Source organism: Pygocentrus nattereri, chromosome 20, assembly GCF_015220715.1.
Source record: "Pygocentrus nattereri isolate fPygNat1 chromosome 20, fPygNat1.pri, whole genome shotgun sequence".
In the NCBI taxonomy this organism is placed as follows: Eukaryota; Metazoa; Chordata; class Actinopteri; order Characiformes; family Serrasalmidae; genus Pygocentrus; species Pygocentrus nattereri.
In genome coordinates, this window is record NC_051230.1 from 19377680 (window position 1) to 19390836 (window position 13157).

Consider the following 13157-nt stretch of genomic DNA (forward strand, 5'->3'; position numbering starts at 1 on the left):
TCGCATAGCATTAACACCACAACAACAAATCATACATTTATTTTTAAGCGTTTTCTGTTCATCTTCTCTTTTTCTTTTTTGTTTTTTTGCTCTGGATATGTACCTTCTTTGTTGAGACATGATTAACCAGTTGCCCCCCCCCCCCCTCTAGCATTTTAGACAGAATAATGGTGGAGTGACCCAGATGTTAAGAAGCCCTATTCTAGTGAAGCATAATGCTTTGGCAATGCTGGGCTAACGTGATAATATCATTAAGTGCTTTATTTTAACCCTCTACAAATAAGTGTTAAATTTCTCTGTAATTCTAATCCAAGTAGATTTAGTTCCAACTTATACATTTTATAAACATGTGTATATGTATTGGCATTGCCGAAATGACAGGTTCCATATTGGTGCATCTTGTAAACTTGCTGCCATGCAGTTAAACTGGTTGTTTAAGATGGCTGAGATTATCTGTTTTACCTCTCATGTAGGTGGCCAGAGCACCCTGAAATCCATTATGAAGAAGAAAGATGGACGCCAGGGGACCAACGGCACCAAAAAGAACCTGCAGTTTGTTGGCGTAAATGGAGGGTAGGTTCTGGAAATTTCTAAATATCTCAACACTGTGCACAAAACTTGAGCCCACTTTGTGCTGGATTCGTTTCATCTGGTGAGGTACAGAATATCATTTATATTAACAATGATAATTTATCGTTGTACCACAGTATTGTGACATAATTATGCATGACTCATTGTGCGAAATAACCAGCTACCTCTTACTTTTAATGTAGCTTTTCTTTGATTTATGTTATTTAAATAGGCAACTGATTGAATTTAAAATGCCAGTTTGACCATTTAAAGAACACATTTTGTTTATGTGGTGACTTTGGCTAATAGAAAATGCTTACAATGTTCTAATGTGTTTCCTTTGTTCTTTAGTTCACCCAGCATGCCAATTTACTTGTAATCATTCTCCACAACCTTCACTGTTCATGTGAACCTGTTCCTCCAGGTATGAGACGACGTCAAGTGATGACTCCAGCTCTGAGGAGAGCAGTTCTTCGGGATCGGAGGAGGAGGAAGAAGAGAAGGAAAGAGTAGGGAGTGTAAAGGAGACGATAAAGGAGGAGTTCAGTAATGAGGGAGCAGTGGACGTGGAGAGGGATGTGGAAGATTTGAGTCAGGACAAGCAGGAGACCAGAGAGAGGTATGTTAGTATGTGAAGTTTCTTTTGGATCCAGAGTGTCGTTGAGACAGTTCTACTTTGCTCTTTGCTCACTCCTTATTTACAAGTGAGAGTCTGTGTGAATATGAATTACTGGAATGGATGTCTGCGTTTCTGTGTGACCAGACTGTTTGTGTGGAAGACTTCAGGAATGGATGTCTGTCTGACTCCATACGTGAAATATTACTGTTGTGATCTACTGTGCAGCGAAAGGCAAATTCCTTGTGCATTCTGTAAATGGTTCTTTAGAGCATTGCTGCGGAAGAACCACTTTTGGTTCCCTAAAAAGCCTTTCAATTGATGCTTTTTTTTTTTGGTTTGTTTTTCTAAGATTCTTTTAAACTTCTTTATACTTGTAAATAAAAAGTGTGTGAAGCTTTTTAATATATTGAGAGCCTTCACTTGATGTGAAGGTTCTATACTAGGGCTTTAGTCACCTTTGTGTTGTTTGCTTAAATTTGACCTTAGAGATTTTTTCCTTTTCAAAAGCATTGCATTTAGTATTTTGAAATTCCAGCAGCACTGCTGTGTGATCCACCCACACCAGCGCAACACATACTAACACACCAACACCACATGAGTGTCTCTGCAGTGCTGAGAATGATCTGTGTTCCAAATAATCCCTGCTCTGTGGTGGTCCTGTAGGGATCCTGATCATTGAGGAACAGGGTAAAAGGGGGCTAAGAAAGTATGCAGAGAAACAGATGAACTACAGTCTGTAATTGCATAACTACAAAGTGCAGTTGTAGAATGTATTTATTCCTTTTGATAACTTTCATTAACATTATTTTCATCATGTGAATGCTGAGTTTAGTAGCTGCAAAATGCTGTCATTTTAGCAAGAGAGCCATCAATGAAACTTACTGTTTAAAAGCTTAATTTGAACTAGAGGGCTACAGTCATTGCAACCGTATGCGATCAGCTCGGCTTCAGGATGGAACTACGCATGGTTCAAGAGGTTGAACAAGTGAAATGCATAAATAGTATTTAACAAACATTAGTGCTGTTAATCATTTAGCACGCAACTTTGACACCACAATTCTGTAACAGTTAATGTTTTTTTTTTCTTGTTTTTTTTTTTCAGTTCCTATTTACGTTAGACTTTACAAATTTTGAGGTACAAAACTGTTCTACATGATAATCAAATTTGGCTCTTGGGATGCTAACAGTTGTTGTTGTTGTTGTTGTTGTTGTTGTTGTTGTTGTTGTGAACTTTTGATTTGATCAATTAAATCAGTGATGCATACAGATATATTCCATTTTGTGCTTTAAATTGTAGCGCACTAGATGGACTAATCTTTGGAGATGTCCATGATATATCCTTGCTGTTTTCTTTGTACCTTCCAGGTATGAGTTAAGTGAAAAGATGCTGTCTGCATGCAACGTTCTCAAGGCCCAACTGAGTGACCCCAAAGCTTTATCCAGCAAAGATGTGGTGAGCAAACATTTCACCTGCTTATCCAGATAAATAAAATGGATGATCATCCCCTGATCTCCAGTAATCCCCTTTCTCTGAGCCCAGTCCACAACTGGCCCTTTCTGTCTTAAACATCTCATTGCCCTGCAAAACCTTTTCCTTTTCTAAACATGTCAGCTTTATTCACCACCATCAGCATTCTTGATGAACAAATGAGGGCTTCATATCAAATTAAAGTTTTGGATGGTTCTTTGTGCAGTGCTTCACCATGCCTGAGGCATGAAAGGGGGTATTTGCTCCTTTGTGGCTAATACGGTGTAAAAGAATGCTGCAGTAACAGCGAGCAGGACCGATCTGAAAGCCCCAAGCTTTGAGCCAGATCCAGCTGTGCGCTGGCAGGGTTACGGAGTCCAGCCTGAACCCAAAGCCATGGATGGCTGATGTTGTAGCCAAATAGGAGCCAATTTATAAACTTTAATAGACTTACCAAAAAACGAATTATGATATTTTAAGTAAAAAGTAGGCAACTGCATTTTGGATAAATTTGTGTATATGAGAGTAAAGTACTTTTTACTGTTTAACAATACAAAGAGCTTTTCTCTTGTCGTTTCATAGGAAGACATAGAAATTGACATAAATGGCCAATATTTTACCATCTTGAGTAATGAGATTCTTTAAACACAAAGCTTCAGAAAAAGGTTCTTTATATTTGCACATTTACAGAAATGGTCGTGATTCTCTACATAGTCCTCGGGGCCCCCTGGCCAGTCCATGTATACCTGAAGCAGGTATTACATGTTTTAATATCATCAGCTGTGTTGGGACCTGGGAACCATCCACTGAAATGTCCTGCTATGACACCGTACTTCTTTTTGGCAGCTTCATTTTTTAAGGGGGGTGCATCTACATATTTTGTTTTGTGTATGGCCGCATATTTGTTTTCTGGATGATGGAAGCAGCGTGAAAACTGAAAGGATTGTAGTGAGTGAGCAGATATTAATCAGTTCTGCTCATGCTGTTTCACAAGTGCGGGGTTACTGAAAGCGTCAAGGACATGCTGATAGCTGTTGTAAGATGCTCTAAGTATTATGCAGCATGCCCTTGTTTGTTCATCTCTTTTTGCCCTCTATTGGGATAGTAATAATATTTATAAATCCACTAAAACACCATTCAAGGTACCCAAGGACACTGTACAAAGAGAATTAAGGAAAACCCCTTAAGTACATTTTAAAATATTAGAAAGAAAAAGTAACAATAATTAAAATTCACCAGTATTTTACCTAATATCATAGACTAAACCAATACTTGGTTGAAAGTGTTGTTTCTTCAAAGAGTCAATGAATGTGGACAAAGTAAAATGACCTTAGTCTCTTCTTGGCACATCTAGCACAAGAATCCTCAGAGGTGTATAAATCCATAAAAATGTTCTCAAAGTCAGCCTAAAATCAGAATGACCTGTTTTATTTTGTTACTTCATGCCCTTCGCCATATTAAACACAATTTATCATACGGTAATATTTAAAAGACAATTCTTGATTTCAGTTATCTTTAACTGAAACACCCCCTTGCAAAACATATGAGTTCTGAGGATGTGGCCTTGGACAAGTGGGCGGGGAAGTTAATATTAATTAATAATATCATATTTCATGTATCCCCATGACCCCCATTTCTCATTGCGTGAAATGCTGAGCTAATTTGGAAAGCTGTTCTGATAATCAACTAGGAACTATGCTATGCATGACTTTACATGCATGTACTTAGTTACACCTCTGAGTACAAAGTACTGATCTCCTGTTCACTGCTCCACCCCACAATTGGGAGATGTTTTTATTTTCTCAGTGGAGTATGAAACGCTAATGCTTTTGAACTTTTCCTCACAGAGGACGTGCATGAACACTGTGCAGCACGAGTGGTTCCGCGTGTCCAGTCAGAAGACTGCGGTGGCAGCCATGGTAGAAGATTACCTGAATGCGTTCCGGAGCATCTCACCTGCCCTGCTGCAGCATGTGGTTAACATGGCTGACGGCAATGGCAACACCGCCCTCCACTACAGTGTCTCCCATTCCAACTTCCACATCGTCAGGAAGCTGCTAGACGCAGGTGAGCAAAGTCATTAATAGCTTGTGCCTCATATTCAAAACCTGAATTACTCAACTTGCTTATAGTTTGCTCTGCGGTTATAAATCTTGTCCTGCTGTAACTCTTGCTGTTTTTTCAACTTTTTTAATGCTTTAATTTGTGTTTTTTTTGTTTTGTTTTGTGGAATGTCACATTGATTAGTTTATGTAACACATTAGTGGTTTGACAGTACCTGTCAAAAGATTGGACACACCTAATGGTTTTTGTACACTAATCATAAAGGCTAATTCCAATAATTCTGCGTAATTAGATGTTTAATATTTAAACAAAGTCATTCAGGTTAGATGTGAAATGCACCACTCTAGACATAGTTGCTGTGTCAGAATAGTTCAAAGTGGTAGTGATAGGACTTAGCCATCAGGACAGTTTAATGACTCTAATAAGACTTTACAAGAAAGCCATTAAGTTAAATGGTTACCAATACGTTGCTTAATGCCTGAGATGTTTTATGAACATTTGGAGGAAAGAAGCATTCATGGTAAAGAGATACATGGAGGCCTTTGTAAGATAAAAATATTTTACAGGTTGTTTTGAATGGTATTTAAAAGTTTCTCTACAGTTAACCATTTCACATCAAACCACTTGTCTTAGAAATACATTTCTAGCAAAAGCTTTTAGATTAAGCTTTATCCATCAATTTTTCAGCGTTTTCTCATAATTTAATGGATGATGTGTAAACAGTCATTTGTATTTTATCAATGCCCATTGCAAGGAATTCGAGAAATGTGTTGACAAATATTCTCTGTTGTGACAAGTGGAAGGAAAGCCCTTGAATGTGAATAGGGGTATCCAAACTTTTGACTGGTGCTGTATGATTTCACTGTGCAGACAGGACTGACTTTGTCTGCCTAACTAAAAAACTTCATGATGCACTAATTGCCCATCCTCTACTTCCTCCTTCCTCCACCTTCTATAAGAAGCCCCTCTCTACATTACTCCAGCTCTCTTTGCAGCTTCTGTGCATGGCCTCTGATGCTGTGCATGATGAGGTGCCGGCACTTCTCTCTCAGAAAAGGCTATTGTCAGCTCCTCTTTGTCACCCCACTCTTGACACCCTGTGTTCTGAAAGAGGCCCCCTTTGTCCCCATTGTCTGCTCTCATTCTCCAAGCCAGGCCCCACAGCCAGTCAATAAAAACTGCTTTAGCCCTACTCTTCCTCCTCATCGGAAAGCTGTGCTGTCTCAATAGCTTGCATGTAGAGTATCTCCCCTTCTTGAAAGCTAACAAAGGAAGTCTTTCCTCAAGGAGCACCGACTTGGAAGGGTGGGCTCTGGACCCTCTCTGATGTTCCGGTTCTCTCTCTTTTGTCACAGACGTCTGCAACGTCAATCAGCAGAACAAGGCAGGCTACACTCCCATCATGCTAGCTGCTTTAGCTGCTGTGGAGGCTCCTAAAGACATGAGGGTGGTGGAGGAGCTGTTCGGCAAAGGGGACGTCAACGCAAAAGCAAGCCAGGTCACTGTGACCCGAGAATGAACCTTCAAACATGAAAAGTGTTTAGCGTTAACTAGTAAATGAATTATAACCACAAAACAAATTTTCATGATTTTCTGCAGATGTAAATAATGAGTGATGAACAGTTTGAGTTCACTGGGTGTTTTGCTTTAGGGCTAGCATTATTGGCTATTATCATTGCTTTAAATGTCTTTTGAAAAGGCAGTTACTAAACAATAAGTGCTGAAGTACAAGCAGGTTTCACTTTGTACAAAATTACAGCAGTGTAAACTACACATGGTTGCAAATTCATTGCCTGAGCCATGCAGCATTTTTCTGTGGGGTTTTGGCCCAAAATGTATTTTATAAACTGCATGCAGGGTGGAGAATTATATGTAGAAATGTTTTTTTAGATTTATTTAATTTGACCGTTATCAATAATACATATAATACTCAGAAGTCATGTGTAGGAACTGGTCATTTTGGATAGTAAATAAAATGGCTACATTTGTGACTATGCAATCCATGGTTTCTGACTCTGGATCACTGTAAAGAATTGTGACTCTTGAAGTTTCTCTACAATCCACCATTTCACATCAGACCTCTCTAAATGACTTTTTAGTGAGTGAATTTTTCAGAAATTTTGTGGATTTTCCCTTAAACATGTCTACTTATGTAGATAGTTTGAGGTATTTGCTTTCTGATTCGCTTGTGACTGGGTTTTTTTTATCACTGAATATCAGATTTGTCCAGATTTATAAATTGATGTATGTAGTTAATGATATTTTTGAGCCATTTCACGTAATCATGTCATACTTTACAGCTGTTTGCTTCTAAAATCTTCAGCATGCCATATCCATTTAAAAGTCTGAAACTTGTTATTACTTAGTCTTGCTGACCTGCCCTCCCTAACTCTGTCCCTGGCCCCTCTGCCCTCCAGGCTGGTCAGACAGGGCTGATGCTGGCGGTAAGCCATGGGCGGATGGACATGGTGAAGGCCCTTCTGGCCTGCGGGGCCGATGTCAACATCCAGGATGATGAGGGCTCCACAGCGCTCATGTGCGCCAGCGAGCACGGCCATGTGGAGATTGTCAAGCTGCTGCTGGCCCAGCCAGGCTGCGACGCCACACTCAATGACAACGTGAGTGAACACCAACTCATTTGAAAAAAAAAAACGTGTTTAAAGGACCGTATCATGGAAAATATAATTTTCCTAACCCTTTTTTTCTAAAATGTACAGTTCACTCCCTAGTCCATGAAATTAATTTATAAAAACTAAGCTGTAGAATTAGTTTTAAATTTATTGTAATTGCAATGAAACTACTTTGCACATATTGTTACTTTCCAAAGAAAAACAAGTATCTCCAAATGACAAGAGAGATGTTTACAGATTTTATTTCTTCTATTAGTAAAATCATCATGAAATTTTCATCATTTTTTTTAATGTTTTTGTGGTTTGTGTAGGATGAAAGTACTGCTTTGTCCATTGCTCTGGAAGCTGGACACAAAGACATTGCAGTGTTGCTGTATGCCCATGTCAACTTTTCCAAAGCGCAGTCACCAGTAAGTAACTTCTTCCCTGTAGCCTGATGTTCTTCCATAAAGCAGTATCACCCATTTAAATGTTTAGAAACATTGTTTAAAACTTTTGAATTCATGCTTTCTATAATATAAAACTAAAGTTGGCACTATATCACAGTAGTTTTTGTTAAAAAAACAAATAATTATTATTACTAAACATTAAAATATTTTTTTTATTGATGTTTTTGACTTAGGACTAGGATAATGTAAAAGTAGGGTGTCTTGCTCAAACACCCTACTGCTTAACACACAAGTGTGTGAGAATAGAATAGAATTTAGAACCATTTGTCACTGTGTTTGCACACTGTGAAATTAGACCTCTGCATTTAACCCATCCGTGCAGTAAAACACCCATATACATGGACACTAGTGAACACACACACTAGGGGGCAGTGAGCACACTTGCCCAGAGCAGTAGGCAGTCCTATCCACAGCGCCCGGGGAGGAATTGTGGGTTAGGTGCCTTGCTCAAGGGCACTTCAGTCATCTGGATCAGCCGAGGGGATCGGAATGGCAACCTTCCGGTCACAGGGCTGGTACCCTAACCTCCAGCCCACGACTGCCCCCGCAATCTCAGAATAGAATTGTTACAGCATCAGATTCATTCTTTTTAACCTTTCATATCCAATTTACCATTTTATACTGAGTTTCTCCATAGTATTGGATCAGAACAATCTCTATATATAAGCCACACATGTATAAAATAATTTTAATTTGTTAATATGTCCTGCGCAACCTTGAATGTTAGTAAGTTGTGTAGCTTCAAAAATGAAGTTAAAATATTCAGAATGTCTCAAATTTCAAAAGGGGTGATCTAATCACAAAGAAGATAACTTGATGGAAAGATTACTACATAACCACATATCATCATAGATCTTCTTGTTCCCAGTATAACTGTTGAACATTTGTACATTACAAAAATTGTTACAAATGTCTCCTCTTGTCAGCCCAGTATTCTTTGTAGTTATTATCCCAACACCTGATCATTAAGTTAAATCATGTGTTAAATGTTACTGATGGAATTTACCAAATGTGTGTGATGGCTGAGGGCCTCCAGGAGAAATCTGAAACCAGACTTCTTCTTCAGACAACTCAAAAGCCATCAACTTCATCACTCTGTGTGTGTGTGTGTATATGTGTGTGTATATGTGTGTGTATATGTGTGTGTATATGTGTGTGTATATATGTGTGTGTATATGTGTGTGTGTATACGTGTGTGTGTGTGTGTGTGTGTGTGTGTGTGTGTGTGTGTGTGTGTGTGTGTGTGTGTGTGTGTGTGTGTGTGTGTGTGTGTGTGTGTTAATGTGACAAGTGATTCCAAACTTTTGAACCTCATTATCCTTTTGACTCCTTGGTGTTGCAGTATGTCTTTCATCTCCCACAGGGAACGCCTCGGCTTGGCAGGAAGACTTCACCCAGTCCTACCAGGCGGGGCATGTTTGATTAGACAAGCCGTACACCTTCCTCACCCTTTCACTGCTGCTATTCCCTATGGTTCATTTGTGCCTAGTGTTTATTTTCTGCGATCCTCCAAACCCCAGCAAAGGACTCAAACAGATGCCTTTTGTATTCAGCACTTTTTCTGACTTCAGTATGTCTCAAGTTTTAAGAGAACTTGTCAGCTAGGAGCGAGTTCCGTAATACACTTTTTTTTTTTTGTGCCTGAAATCACCAGCAAGTGCTACATGTAAAGGAAATGTCTGCTACAGCAACTTTGAAATTCACATCAACTGGAATTTTGTAACGGAGCAACTTCAAGTTAAGTCAAATTAATGTAGATATTAAAGGTTATAATATATATATGTCCATGTTCTCTTTCCTCCACTGTCTGATTTGTATCTACAGATTCTGCTGCCTTTTGTTTTTAATCCTAAATCAATTCTAAGAAATGGCCGACGTTGCCTGAACTCAAGCTTTATATTTTAACCCTGTATATACGACTCGGTTGTGCAGCCTAGAGGGTGTATATCGATTTTCTTTTGTCAGAATTCTGGTAGACATATGCAATGGATATGAGAGGTTGGATTACAAAATTTTAAACATTATAGTATATATCAAGATTGGACATGGTCCTTACTTTTATACATGCCATTTTTATTTAATCACAGTATTTTGGATATTTACTATTGCATCCTAACAGAACACAGAAGTTAAATATTTATCAATTAAAAAGTTTTTATTACAGATAATTGTATTTTCATTATATGTAAATGTTTACAGTACATGGACATGTAGATTGGAGTCCCCTTTGTCTGGTAAATAAACATCTATCATAGACTTTACGTGGTACTTTTCTTTGAAAATGACTGTTCAGAATTCCTATTACTTTCCCGTTAATAAACATTACTAAAAGTACATGTTCTGGTCTCAGTCGCTTAGCTTTCATCTGTCAAACACTTCAGTAAACCATGAATCAGTTCAGAAGCCAGTGATCAACTTGCTGGGTTTCCAGAGCAGTGCAATGCCTCCCTCTACTGGATTGGACGTCTAACTGCCACTGTGGGAGAGATAGTGACGTTTCATTGATCTGTAAATACTGGCAGTCAAAAATAATTCCTCTCATGCATGTATATCCTACACTGATGTTTAGCAAATGTTTTGATGCGTTTGTCCTGTTCTTTTCATTTTATAGTACAAAAACCACTACAAGTGACATATTCCAGCAAGGCAATGTAAGATGCCACCCAGTTCATTCAGTGAAATTCAAATGCATCCATGTTGCAGGCTAACATTGGTCCTGATGTTTTGAAAAAGATACAGGCTCTCTAAAGGATATCTTGAAACAGTAAAAGTACTGTGAAGGGTTAGATGATAAACAGTAAGGGTTGAATCATACAGGAAAGTAGGACAAAGTGTTGTTTATCAGCATTTTGTTGCTCCTCTAATCTTCAAGACCTTTTTTTTTGGCCCGTTATGTCACACTATGTTTTAGGGTTTATTTTTATTTCCAATGTTAAACTAAATAAAGACACATTTTGCACTAATTACCAGAAAACATTTTTCTCTGTAAAGAAAGTGTAAGAACACACATTTTCTGCAGTTGCACACAAACCAAATAGTAAATGTAAAGATGTCAAGATTTGCTCTATTGGTGAGTTTTCACCTGATGCAGTTCATACCATTAAGTGTTGTTAAATTTTCAGAGTGAAAAACAACGTTGTGAACTTTTATGTTCCAGTCCTGTTCTAAATTACAAGGTTAGTGGATTCATTTTTATTATTTTGAAGGTACATTAGGTTTAGGCTAGTTGTCATACCTTTTTGCCTCACCAAACCAACAAACAATTCTGTTTCTGACTTTTCTTCTTATTACACCGTCTGAAACAGCGTTTCATTTGCAGCCACAAACAAGAATTATACCATATAATTTAATTGTGTTTCTTTTTTTCAACAAGAGAAATGGATCATAAAGCAGCAATGCTGGGTAGTGGGTAGAAACTGCTGTCTATACCCAGTAATGTAGTTCATCTGTGCAGTGTATGAGAGAGAAAACTGCGGTAGTTCAAGAATATGAATCATGATGATTAACTTGCCTGATGGGCATCGCTGTGCTTGATTTTGAGCCGGGTGTAGCACTGCAAACATTTACCAGGACGAGGCTAATGCAGAGAAAGTGTAAAGTACAACTAAATGGCACAATGGAAATCTGTTTCTCTGAATTTCAGCATGTCTTGCTGTATAAACCCTAGTATCCCAAGCAACAATTAGCCTACTTAAACTTCACTTAAATGACATGAAGCAAATAAATTGTTACAAGAATGTTTTCTTGCATAGTAATTGTTACAGGGATGATAAGGGACTTGTGGACAAGCCATACTAAAGTAACAATGTGACATTTGAACTGCTATTTCGAAAAACAGACATGCAGGCATCAGCCAAGGCTGAAGAACTATTAACCCCATCATGCCCAACACTATATTAATTTTATCAGGAAAAATGCTGTAGAATGTAATCTGATTGGTCTAAAGCAGGGGTATTCACAAACTGTCAATGGGGCCAAAGGCAATAAGACAAGAGTATTTAAATTAGATTTAAACTTTAAAGTATTTTATAACTTTATACTACATTATTTTACCAAAACACTTTTTTATACATCTTAAAGGAAAATAAAAGTTGGAAAAAGTTGTATGGTGAAAAATATTTTTTTATTGGATGAGAATGTGTGCATAGACCGAATTTCAATCAACGTCCTCAAGGAACAGCTTTATGTATATTAATGTAAAACGTATTCGAATTTTTTACATTGGTAGGCCACTTCTAACAATACCCATATCATACTTTTATTCACAGTCAAATTTGGCCTTTCTATTGCTTTGCTGAACATTAGTAGTCCCATGTGACCAAAAGACCAAATTTATCATGATAAAGTTGTGATAGTTACTTTTTTAGCCATATAGTTTAACTGATATTAACAAGAATCTAAAGATTTGTACTCAGCCACACTCAGAGAACATACTGTAGCTATTAGGAGACATAAGTCATGGTGCTTTAATATCCAGCTGTTGGCCACAGCTACGCTGTACATAAGCAGTTTTCTCTTTACTAACAGCTTGTTCGCTGCTCAGCTCACGTCTGGCGTGCTCTCTTTTTCCACTAACACACACACATCTCCCCCCAAGTGGAACTAGCTGTTCTTCACAATAAAGGCCTTATTCTGTTAATAATTTCTGAATGAATTAGCAATGAATTAATAATGAAATATTTCTGAAGAACTAACACAATGGTAGAACAAGAAATTTCAAAGGTGAAGATGTGGACACTAATGGGTTAACTGCACTGTCTGTGTAATATACCTGTACTGGTTGCATCTGCACAGCATTGCTAGCCAAGCATGATGAATGACAGCATCTGAGTTCATTGGCATGACTTGTGCGCATGCGTGGCTCTTTACATAGGAATCCAAACTAATTTGATGAAGACATGGACTAATCTGTCTGACTGTTCCAAACAGAGCTTTTATAGGAAAATTCACTCAGAACATCTAACTGGCAGATGCTCTAAAACCACACACAACTATACCACACATCCTAAGTATACTACTAATACTATTTTGACATAATAAACAGTATAACAGTATTTGCGGTTTTGGACGCAGCCTTACTGATGTCTGTCCGATTTCAGAAATTTTGGAGTCGACTCGACTCTGAATTCAAGTGACGAGAATCGATGGAGTTGATTCCAAGAGTCAATTATTTCACACAATAATTCCCAAAAAACAAGACAAGGAAAGGACACACCTCAAAAATAAATACTCCAATATTAATTATGTTTGACATTAGCATTACAATTTGGGGAGCTAATGCTAACTAAATTACCTTAGCTGACTAACAGTCTCAGTTGTACCTGATTCTCCAGTCAGATGTTTTGGCGCTGACAGTG

General features: G+C 38.0%; 1 protein-coding gene across 3 annotated transcripts in view; it reads left to right on the forward strand.

Moving 5' to 3' along the window:
• Window positions 1–10134, forward strand: part of kank1a (KN motif and ankyrin repeat domains 1a) — a 75088-nt gene extending 64954 nt beyond the window's left edge. For all 3 annotated transcript variants that reach the window (XM_017695518.2, XM_017695519.2, XM_037531756.1), the window contains 8 exons: window positions 474–573; window positions 995–1189; window positions 2555–2642; window positions 4505–4724; window positions 6077–6219; window positions 7139–7339; window positions 7663–7761; window positions 9164–10134. In XM_017695518.2, the coding sequence (XP_017551007.1) occupies window positions 474–573; window positions 995–1189; window positions 2555–2642; window positions 4505–4724; window positions 6077–6219; window positions 7139–7339; window positions 7663–7761; window positions 9164–9226 (1109 nt within the window). In that variant the 3' untranslated portion in view covers window positions 9227–10134. The remainder of the gene's footprint in view (window positions 1–473; window positions 574–994; window positions 1190–2554; window positions 2643–4504; window positions 4725–6076; window positions 6220–7138; window positions 7340–7662; window positions 7762–9163) is intronic.
• The last annotated feature ends 3023 nt before the right edge of the window (window positions 10135–13157 follow it).